The sequence below is a fragment of the Schistocerca nitens genome, chromosome 4 (genome assembly GCF_023898315.1).
Source record: "Schistocerca nitens isolate TAMUIC-IGC-003100 chromosome 4, iqSchNite1.1, whole genome shotgun sequence".
NCBI lineage: Eukaryota > Metazoa > Arthropoda > Insecta > Orthoptera > Acrididae > Schistocerca > Schistocerca nitens.
The window spans coordinates 170,350,077-170,362,259 of NC_064617.1; the positions used below are offsets into that span (position 1 = coordinate 170,350,077).

The window sequence follows — 12,183 nt, forward strand, 5'->3', positions numbered from 1 at the left end:
ATCGGATGTTGTTTACAGATGAAACTCGGACCTGATTGTACCCTGACAATCGCAGATAAAGTTTTTAGAGGGAATCCGGTAGTATCTAACGCCTCCAACACTGTGATCTACATATGCAACAAGGTGGTGGTGAAGTGAGGTTCTGTGGTGGGATAACATGGGTCATGGGTATCTTCTCGTAGTTATTAAAAGCAGTCTCAGTGCTCTTGCGGTGCGGGGACGAGATTCTACATCCAGTAGTGGAATCGCATCGCCAACCTTTTGGTGACAGTTTCATCTTGATGGATGATAACTCTCGTATTTATCGTGCTGTTATAGTGAACCCGTTTCTTCGGCATTCTATGATTACCAGAGTGGAACAGCCTGCCTGTTCCCCGGGCAAGAACCCTATCGAGAATGTGTGGGATCGACTGAAACGAGGTGTCTTCCGACGTAGACAAAGACCACATATTCTGTGCAATTTACGCAGGCAGAATCGCCATTAAAGAATGGGACAATTTGGACTCGGGCTGGCTTGATGGTCTCATCGATGGTATGCTGCAATGTATTCCAGCCTACATCCGAACAAGGTGACGTTTCGCCACGTTTTTACATTGCTCAGTAGTGTTGTGAAGAAACAAAAATGGTTCAAATGGCTCTGAGCACTATGGGACTCAACATCTTAGGTCATAAGTCCCCTAGAACTTAGAACTACTTAAACCTAACTAACCTAAGGACATCACACACACCCATGCCCGAGGCAGGATTCGAACCTGCGACCGTAGCACTCCCGCGGTTCCGGACTGCACCGCCAGAACCGCACGGCCACCGCGGCCGGCTGTGAAGAAACCCCCGTGGGAAACAGACGATTCTGTCATTACACAAATGTTTGATTTTCTGATTTGATGATCTGAACACATTACAAATACGCGCGGCTCAGAACCGTTTTTGTTTTCTGGATTTCGAAATAAAGGTGTCCTGAAAATCTTTTCTTATGTGTATTTTTCGAGACGTCATCTCCAAGTTTTATACTCGCAACTTAATTTCTCGAGGTGACAGCTGAAAATTTATAACTAGCCATCGTAAATATGAAATACCCAGAGCGGTATGCTAGGAGGTCAGTTGACTGGCAAGTGCGAAATGGCCCTAAGGCACATTTTGTGTCCCTTTCTTTTCTTTCAGAGCATCCTTCCTCAGCTACCTGTCTTCTTGCAGGCAAAGACCTACGGCTGGGAAAATCTCGTGTTCGCTTCCAGAGATGGAGACGCACCTGGTATTAAGCAAATGTTTGTGTTAGATAAGGCAATGCAACGTCAATGGCCGATCTCTGTGGAAGCCCAGCGACACATGCCGATTCGGCTTCAGATAAACGAGCGTGCCTACCGGCGTCTTGCGAATGTGGCTCTACAGTTGCAGTGGCGTCTCTTCCATCTGCAGTCATGACAGGATCTGAACTGCGCGACAAATGAATTACTGCACCACGAACGTAAATAATTTTGTTTCGAGACTGTTTAAATCTTGCGAGTGACGCAAAGTTCTGGACTTTACATCTTCAATCTTCCACCGAGTGTGAAGTAACAGTGATGGCAAACGAGCGACAAACCCGTACGTATGGAATATCCAGGCTATGTTACCAAGAGCAACAACGAGGTAAGGAAACAGATTTCTTCTTTTTTTCATCGTTCTTCAATTCCAACCTTGTGGCGCCAGTTTAATGCGAGATGAACTCTGTTCTTTAACAATTGTTTTGTATGCAAACGTTACTTTTCTGCTCCTTTTAGTACCACTTCTTGTTAAGCTCTGTATCCCTTGCAGAGAAAACACAGCTGTCCTAAATCTTAAATTTAGTTTTAACACCGGAGAACTTTCCTAGGAATGATCCAGGGCTGGCGTTAGAATGTGTAAGAGCAGAAAAATAATCCGGGTGCCCAACTAAATAGAAATCAATTTTCAACAAAAAACCTGGGCCCTGTAGGCCCTCACTGAACCTGTGGGACTGTTTTAAGAACACGTACATCCATATAACTAGTTGTTAAATTAATACAAAATACCACGGTTTTGCACGGAAAGCACGACCAATACATCAGACACTGCAGAGCAAAACGTATTGTTACTACGTATGTGCAAATGGTGTCATATTTAGGAACAGATTTAATTTCCATCAGTTGATATCACACTTCAATGAAAATATGAGAAAAAATTAATAAAAGTGAGGACAGCACTTTAATTATCAAGTAGGTTAATTTCTAGTCATATCGAACGTGTATGTTAGCGCACATAATATGTACGAAAACGCTTGTAGGAATTTTAAACATCACGCCCTTGTCAGGATTTGGTTTCGCATACTGACTGAGCTACAACACTCGTTTTGACAAGTTCAAAAAGTTTTCTGGATTCATATGATGATGATACAAGTATTTAAAGCATGTTCATTAGCAAAAGAATTGTTGTTGTTGTTGTTGTTGTTGTTGGCCGGCCGCGGTGGTCTAGCGGTTCTGGCGCTGCAGTCCGGAACCGCGGGACTGCTACGGTCGCAGGTTCGAATCCTGCCTCGGGCATGGGTGTGTGTGATGTCCTTAGGTTAGTTAGGTTTAAGTAGTTCTAAGTTCTAGGGGACTTATGACCTAAGATGTTGAGTCCCATAGTGCTCAGAGCCATTTGAACCATTTTTTGTTGTTGTTATCTTCAGTCCAGAGACTGGTTTGATGCAGCTCTCCATGCTGCTCTATCCTGTGCTATGTTCTTCATCTCCCAGTACCTACTGCAACCTACATCCTTCTGAATCTGTTTTCTCTATTCATCTCTTGGTCTCTCGCTACGATTTTTACCCTCCACGCTGCCCTCCAATACTAAATTGGTGATCCCTTGATGCCTCGATCCCTTCTTCTAGTCAAGTTGTGTCACAAATTTCTCTTCTCTCCAATACTATTCAATACCTCCTCATTAGTTATGTGATCTACCCATCTAATCTTCAGCCTTCTTCTGTAGCACCACATTTCGAAAGCTTCTATTCCCTTCTTGTCTAAACTATTTATCGTCCACGTTTCACTTCCGTACATGACTACACTCCATACAAATACTTTCAGAAACTACTTCCTGACACTTAAATCTATACTCGATGTTAACAAATTTCTCTTCTTCAGAAACGCTTTCCTTGCCATTGCCAGTCTACATTTTATACCCTCTCTACTTCGACCATCAACAGTTATTTTGCTACCCAAATAGCAAAACTCCTTTACTACTTTAAGCTTCTCATTTCCTAATCTAATTCCCGCAGCATCACCCGATTTAATTCGTCTACATTCCATTATCCTCGTTTTGCTTTTGTTGATGTTCATCTTATATCTTCCTTGCAAGCTACTGTCCATTCCGTTCAGCTGCTCTTCCAGGTCCTTTGCTGTCTCTGAGAGAATTACAATGTCATTGGCGAACCTCAAAGTTTTTATTTCTTCTCCATGGATTTTAATTCCAACTCCGAATTTTTCTTTTTTTCCTTTACTGCTTGCTCAATATACAGATTGAGTAACATCGGGGAGAGGCTACAACCCTGTCTCACTCCCTTCCCAACCACTGCTTCCCTTACATGCCCTTGGACTCTTATAACTGCCTTAAAACTATTTTTGTGTGTTGAGTAGCTTTTAATTTACCCTCCAGATAAAAGTGCTGCATACGTTAAAAGTTTAACTAATTGACATCTACAACTTCTTCATTTCGTCGTTTCAAAACGATTTTCGGTTTGTAGAACATGTGGGCGACACTGCAGACAAAAATGTTTACATTTCAGTCATTTTAAAATGGTTTACGTTAACACTTTCGTTTACTTGAGATGGCGGCCAGCCTGTACTATGAACTACAGTAGAGCCTCACAGGTTGAGAGCAAGTTTTGACAAACCGATATTACAGCACCGAATACGCCGAATCCGTGCGAGTGTAGACATGCAAAAGTTTGTTTTGTTTGTATTGCGTTATTTGTATTGTCGTTACTCATAAGTCAGAAGTAGTCAGAATCAGTCGAGTTGAATATCTGCTGCACGCTCTCCTTTGCTTCGGAGTAGTGTAGGAAGTTACGTTTTTTTATCGTTGCATCACACAGTTTTAAGAGCTTGTTTATAGTAGAAACAAATGATCCGAGTGGAAAAAGGAGTTACAGTGCTTCATCCGGTTATCAAACACGAAAGCGTAAGGCTGAAAAAGACAATGCTGCGAATAACGGACAGACTTTGTTACCATTTGTGCCACTCGCTAACCAGCGGTGTCGGGGGAGTCAGATGAACGTGGAGATGACTTTGAGGCTTCAATAACTGATATTGCGCAAGATCAGGATTCTCAGAAACAAGATATATCGTTAGTTAGACAGTTCCTCTTATAACTGACTAGATGCAGTGCCCGGCTTTGCCCGGATGTTTAATATTTGCCATACAAACTGATTGGCCTTCTGCGTTGTTGATACTCATAGTGAATGCAAGCTGCCTGGGAAACTGCCATCGTTGTAAATCAAAGTGTATAATTGAATAATTGTGTGTCAACAGAATGCCATGAATGAGTACGTCTCCACCTGCGGCGTTCATAAAAAACAGGTTCTAGGCTTCCGGTTCTGACTTTGGCAAACAGTCGAATAAGATATGCGACGTAAATGACTTTAAAACTTTCGCTTCCGGAGAAAGTTGATTTGTGCTTTGTTATCAGTATTCGATAAACAGGACTTTGATATTTCCGTTAAAATTCGGTAGGAACTAAATGATTTTCTATTAGCATTTTTAATTCATTTCTTCAAGCATATTTCGGCAAAATTTGTATTTTCCCTGTATGAAAAGATTAGTTGCGCTATCTGTTGTTACATTTTGCAATAAGTGTCTCATTGTGTCTTTGGAAAATTCGTCTTCTATCGTTTCAGCTTTCACTGCTCAAGTAGGGCTGTGTTGGAGCACGACTCGAACTGTTGAAACAGTTTACGTCACAGTTCGTGCAATCGCGGATTCTGTTAAAAGCTTTTGATCGGCCCGCGATCTAGTGACTTTTTTTGGCACTTTATCCACGACCTGCCTCAGCGCTTATAAGGCACTGCGGAATACAATAACAAAAATAACTGTGAAGTATGGATTAAAATATTTTCTAAAGAAAATGTCATATACAACAACAGAAACCACTCAGTAAATAAGAGTATAGGAATTACCGTCAGCCAACCACATCGCGTCCTACCTCATTGACACCTTCACCATTCCACTTCGATTACTGCTTGTTCCCGACAGTAATGAGAGTATCAATACCTCCCTCCCACCCCTAACTACTAGCTTCCAGTACCTCGACAACATTCCACAGACAGAACTCAATACTACAACACCTGCGCAAGACATTCAACAGACACTCTATCACAACGCGACAGAGCTCGCTGTTAACGACTGCATCACCTACGGACACCTGAAACAATGCCCTCTCTACTTCCTGGAAATCCTAGCGACCCTTTACAATGTAATCCTGAACAAAGGTTTCTATCCTGACCCATAGAAAACCTTCCGAACCCTCCTCTTCCTCAAAACCAGTTAACCTGCCACTAACACTCCTCCTACCGTCGCATTAGCCTCACCTCTCTGTTTAGCAAGGTTGCTGAGTCCATCCTATGCCGATGTATCCACACTACAACAATACCTATCCATTCATGTCCAGCAGAGTGGCTTCCGTCTCAATTTCTCCGATGACCAAATCCTATACCTTACTCACCTCCTATCCCATCATATCAACAACCGCAAATCCGTCATTTTTGTCTCCCTAAATTTAGAGAAAGCTTATGACAGTGTATGGCATTCCAGTCTCCCTTTAAGCTCCATACCTACGCACTTCCCATAAATTACATCCGCCTCATCGCCTCCTTTCCCTCTAATTGCCCATCTTATGTCACCATGAACAACACCAATTCCTGCATCTTCTGTCCCACTGCTATTGCCTCCAAGGCTCTGTCCTCTCGCCTCTCCTGTATGTTCTCTGCACTGCTGATATGCCAAAGCACCCTCCGCCTGTTCATCTCCTCCATTACGCCGATGGCACTGCTTTTCTAGCCCTCTACCCTAGCCTCTGAAAACCTGAATGATCCCTCCAGCTCCACCTCAATCAATTCACTTCCTGGCTCCTCAAAATCAACTCCATCAATAGTTATAGGCCGAACCACCTGCAGCTTTTGCCCCATGTCTTAACTTACCATTTACAGACCGTCCTAACCTGTTAACTAACACTCTAAAATATCTCGGACTAACACTCGATCTGCCTCATCTACTAACCATTCAACAGAAAGCCCACAATAGCCAAAAATTATTAAGACTACTAACTGGCCGAACATGGGGATCATGGGGATTTCACCCTCCCACAATCCTCCACAATTATAACAATGTGGCATCGACTTCTGCTCCTCCATCCTTGTATCACGCCTTACAGATCCTTGAACGCCATGCAATCCGCATAGACTTCCAAATCCGCTTGTCCATCTGCGTCCTTAACCAACTTACAAAATTCACCAGCCTATTCTTCCATCTTGAACACCTCTGAATACCCTATGTTACCCATAAACTCGACACTACCCACTCCCTAGTTTCCCTGCTGCTCAGTGACGTTGGTACTGTGCCATGCCTCTACTACCACATTCCCCCAATACTACACATCCACATCTTCCACATATTTTCCCAACAAAGCTATAGTCGCCTTCTCTTACCTGGCGATGAAATCTGTCCTCATATATACCTGTCCTACCAGGTCTAAGAGATCCCTACCACCCACCCCCTGTCAGAGCCCCCTTCCCCTCCAATCCTCTCGTCTGCAGCTCGTGGTCTCACGGTCGCGTTCTCACTTCTCGAGCACTGGATCCCGGGTTCTATTCTCGGCAGGGTCAGGGATTTTCACCTGCCTCGAGATGACTGGGTGTTTGTGTTGTCCTCATCAATTCATCATCATTCATGAAAGTGGTGAGATAGGACTGAGCAAAGGTTGGGGATTTGTACAGGCGCTGATAACCGCGCAGTTGAGCGCCCCACAAACCAAACATCATCGTCATCCAATCCTCTCCACCCGCTTCCTAAGTCTTAGTTCGGAACCACATTCATCTACACTCTTCTTCCATCCATCCTCCAAACATCCACCCACACACATATCCTTCAACATACTAACTTCAAATAGTGTATTCCCTTGATACTCTTACCCCTGACATTCTACATCCACCCATCACTTCACTCATCTGCGTATCTATTTTAATCAGTCACCACATCAGCCTATCTATTTTACTTTATGCAACTGTCTATCTGTTTTTGTACATTCGCGTGTGACACTCATTTTACATTCATCTGCGTCTATATTTTAATTAATCACCAAAGCAGCCTTTTATATTTTAATTTATGCAATTGACGATATTTTTTTGTTCTACAAAATGTTTATCTTTGTCAAGCAGCACGCCAGCTTTTATAGCATGTTTTTTTACAATTTCACTCTCACGTGACTGAAGAGCAGCAATTGTATCTGCTGACAGCCCACCCCCTCCCCATATGGAGTTGTGAAGGGGGGGGGGAGGAAGAGGAGGAAAAATAACAGAAAAGAAATTACAGTCAGTTTACCACGACGTGTTTTGTTTGTTAGGCATTTAATTTTTCATTAATTTTCTTCATTGTTTCACCTGAATGGAGAAATTTAAAGTGAATCTGTCAAGTACAGGGTTATTACAAATGATTGAAGCGATTTCACAGCTCTACGATAACTTTATTATTTGAGATATTTTCACAATGCTTTGCACACGCATACAAAAACTCAAAAAGTCTTTTTAGGCATTCACAAATGTTCGATATGTGCCCCTTTAGTGATTCGGCAGACATCAAGCCGATAATCAAGTTCCTCCCACACTCAGTGCAGCATGTCCCCATCAATGAGTTCGAAAGCATCGTTGATGCGAGCTCGCAGTTCTGGCACGTTTCTTGGTAGAGGAGGTTTAAACACTGAATCTTTCACATAACCCCACAGAAAGAAATCGCATGGGGTTAAGTCGGCATAGCGTGGAGGCCATGACATGAATTGCTAATCATGATCTCCACCACGACCGATCCATCGGTTTTCCAATCTCCTGTTTAAGAAATTACGAACATCATGATGGAAGTGCGGGGGAGCACCATCCTGTTGAAAGATGAAGTCGGCGCTGTCGGTCTCCAGTTGTGGCATGAGCCAATTTTCCAGCATGTCCAGATACACGTGTCCTGTAACTTTTTTTTCGCATAAGAAAAAGGGGCCGTAAACTTTAAACCGTGAGAGTGCACAAAACACGTTAACTTTTGGTGAATTGCGAATTTGCTGCACGAATGCGTGAGGATTCTCTACCGCCCAGATTCGCACATTGTGTCTGTTCACTTCACCATTAAGAAAAAATGTTGCTTCATCACTGAAAACAAGTTTCGCACTGAACGCATCCTCTTCCATGAGCTGTTGCAACCGCGCCGAAAATTCAAAGCGTTTGACTTTGTCATCGGGTGTCAGGGCTTGTAGCAATTGTAAACGGTAAGGCTTCTACTTTAGCCTTTTACATAAGATTTTCCAAACCGTCGGCTGTGGTACGTTTAGCTCCCTGCTTGCTTTATTCGTCGACTTCCGAGGGCTACGCGTGAAACTTGCCCGCACGCGTTCAACCGTTTCTTCGCTCACTGCAAGCCGACCCGTTGATTTCCCCTTACAGAGGCATCCAGAAGCTTTAAACTGCGCATACCATCGCCGAATGGAGTTAGCAGTTGGTGGATCTTTGTTGAGCTTCGTCCTGAAGTGTCGTTGCACTGTTATGACTGACTGATGTGAGTGCATTTCAAGCACGACATACGCTTTCTCGGCTCCTGTCGCCATTTTGTCTCACTGCACTCTCGAGCGCTCTGGCGGCAGAAACCTGAAGTGCGGCTTCAGCCGAACAAAACTTTATGAGTTTTTCTACGTATCTGTAGTGTGTCGTGACCATATGTCAATGAATGGAGCTACAGTGAATTTATGAAATCGCTTCAATCATTTGTAATAGCCCTGTACTTTTCGAGACTGTGGTAACGTTTATATATAGCGTATGTCTGCCCAAAGGTTCATTAGGGGACCGTACAGGAATTTAAAGTAAATCGGCCAAGAACTTTTAGAGTTTTTTGTTAACAACCTTTCCTGTTAATGTATTATATACACATATGTTTCAACTCAGATTACGATGTCTTATGAAGACAGTGATTTTCCTCTTGTCTTGATGGTAAAGTGTGCAACATTTCATCAAGATATATAGATTAAGGTTGTTCAGGTACTTAAGAACGACCCTCTTGTTCAAAAATTACTGTCACTTTTCACAGTTTTGCAAATGTCGGTATGCAAGAAAGATGTTTAGAAACACCCATGGCATCGGCGGTGCAGAGGTGGGACCACGTCTATCGAGAGAGAGACATCAATATGTGGTGTACTTAGATACCGCAGAAGAAGAGTTTGTGACGGTTGGTACCAGAAATACCGTGGACGTCCGACCACAGTAGGAACATCGTTGTGCTCAAACCAATCACGGTGTAGTAATCGTGTACGAGCAGAAGTCGTCAGTTGCAAGCTGTAAGTCAGTCCGAATCTTGCAAGGGACTTCCTGCATAACGTTTGTGGTGTTTTCACGTCTTCAAGTCGTCGAATGAGATAGAAACAGTGGTCAATAGATAGTGGTTAGTCTTCAGTAGAAACAGAATAGCGAATATAATTATCGTATGGACAGAGACCACCTACCTAGAGATTTTACTGAGTACTGTTAGTTTGGAACTGTTCTTCGAACAGTCCATCAAGACAGAAGATTAGTTTGCTTCCGACTTTAGTTCGTGTTCATGGAACTGCTGTCAAAGCAGGACAGATAGGCTAAACCTGCGTTCTACAATTGTTGTAACCAGCGTTAAGTGATATATTTACCAATCACTATTCTGTGTTATTGGCTCTGAGCACTATGAGACTTAACTTCTGAGGTCATCAGTCGCCTAGAACTTAGAACTAATTAAACCTAACTAACCTAAGGACATCACATACATCCATGCCCGAGGCAGGATTCGAACCTGCGACCATAGCGGTCGCTCGGCTCCAGACTGTAGCGCCTAGAAGCGCACGGCCACTCCGGCCGGCTTCTGTGTTATTCTCATGGTGTGTGTGCTGCCCTATAACCCACGCATCAGGCCTACCAAGACACCTTTATTAGTCTTTTTAGAGACGCGAGATTTTCATCAAAGTGGACGCCCCCAGTTCACAATACAATATGGGTCGAATTTGCGTGGAGGAGCAATGCACACAAGAATGTGAAAGCGATAGTGACAAAGTCGTTCCATAAAATGAAGATTTTTCATGGCTAGGTTGACGGGGAATGAGAAGCTTTGCGATTTCGATATCGGTCTGTCGGCCGAAACAAAGCGCTTCAGCAGTTTAGAGGTAGAAGAAATTGTTAGGCGAGGTCCTGAGCAAACACCGAAAACGGTGCCTGGGGAACGAAAATGTAATGAACCTTTCTCTTCAAATGTGTTTGAGCACATCTTAAAAAATGGGAAAATTTCAAAAATGGACTGGCTTTATTGAAGCATTGTACTGCAAGCATTGTACTGGTTGCTTGCCCATTGTTTTCGCGACACAAAGATATGGCGCTAGGTTACGACTGGGGATTATCAAGAGGCTAGAAAAAGCCAAAACACAAAAGGGAGTGATCATGAAACAGTGTTGACCACAAAACGCCTTACTTAGAATAGCGTACATTAGAAAGTGCTATAAGTACTAGTGGAGCCATAGAAAATCATCTCGATCGAAACACTATAAGAGAAGGGCCTTCTTGGATCGACGTATTGCATTGCGTTAACGAAAGCGAATCTTTTTCTCGCGGAAAGGTTTAGCTTTGAGACGAGACACTAATTTAGTTGGTTATCGTCAAAATGGCAATTTTTCAGGCATCTTAGAGTTTTTGGAGAAGTCTGATCCAATTATGCTAGAACATTTAAGAAATGTTGAAGCGTCGCAACAAGGAAGAAAACGCCTTGATCATTATCTGTCACGTGAATTTCAGAACGAATTTATTGAAACAGCTGAAGACTTTGTTCGCCAAACCATTTTAACAGAGGTAAAATGTATATAAACGAAACTTATATGACGTATAAAGATAACTGTAAGAGAAACTGGAATGTTAAGGTGTACCACTGTAATGACATAAGAGGTCGCTACTTCACCTGTTTTGTTTAACATCACCTCAGAGTAGATGGATATAGAATTTTGTACAACTAATCTATAAGAGATTTAAATGTAAGAGTTGAACATAGATCTACGCAGATGACGTAGTATTACTACACATGTCCAAAACAGAATTAATCAGAATAATGGAAAATTATTTCAGAACCGCTGAGAAAACAGGGTTACGTGTTAATGAAGAAAATACAGAATATCTGCTCATAAGTAAGAAAATCCAAAGTGAAGCACCTTTTGTAGCAGACAGATTCACTTTCAAGACTGCTGACCGCTTCAAGTACTTGGGGAGTCTTTTAGTATCAAGAATAGTACGGATATAGACACAGATGCTCCTCTAGCAACAGTGGATAAAACACTTTTTATTTTTATAAAAATCTTAAAGAAAATAGCACTCAGTGTTGACTTCAAAATTCGTTTTTATCAGTCGACTATTATACCGGTAACGTTACACGGTTGTGAAGCGTAAATCTTCAGAAAGAAAGATCAAGAAAAACTGTTAATATTCGAAGAAAAATGTTAAGGAAAATATTTGGACCGATGTGTGATGAAAGTAACATGGAATGAAGGATAAGAAAAAAAATGAAGAATTAAGAAAGCTATACAAACCACGTAACATCGTTGAAGTGCTAAAGAAGAGAAGATTGAACTGGGCCAGCCATATATCAAGGAGGGTGGAGAACAGACGACCTGAAATAACATTCGGTAGGACAATAGATGGTGCGAGGGGGAGAGGAAGACCCAGAAGTAGCTGGCGAGATAACATCCGGGAGGGCACAACGAGGACGGACATCAACAAAGAATGCACAAACAGTGCGCTCGGCGGAAAGAAATGGAAGAGGCTCGTAGAGCAGCCGTATGGTCGGTAAGGTCCTTGCCACAAGTAAAGTAAAGTAAGTAAACTATAATAAACACTTTTGCTCTTATGGCAGATGCGACTCTTGATTAAGTTCAAAGAGAGCAAAATGTTTCTATACTGTC

At 42.5% G+C, this 12,183-nt stretch overlaps 1 protein-coding gene across 1 annotated transcript in view; it reads left to right on the plus strand.

The window, feature by feature from the left end:
- The first annotated feature begins 1,365 nt into the window (after positions 1-1,365).
- LOC126251713 (integrin beta-PS-like) overlaps positions 1,366-12,183 on the plus strand; it is a 178,151-nt gene continuing 167,333 nt past the window's right edge. The window contains exon 1 of the mRNA XM_049952307.1: positions 1,366-1,629. Coding sequence (XP_049808264.1) covers positions 1,563-1,629 — 67 coding nt within the window. The 5' untranslated portion in view covers positions 1,366-1,562. The remainder of the gene's footprint in view (positions 1,630-12,183) is intronic.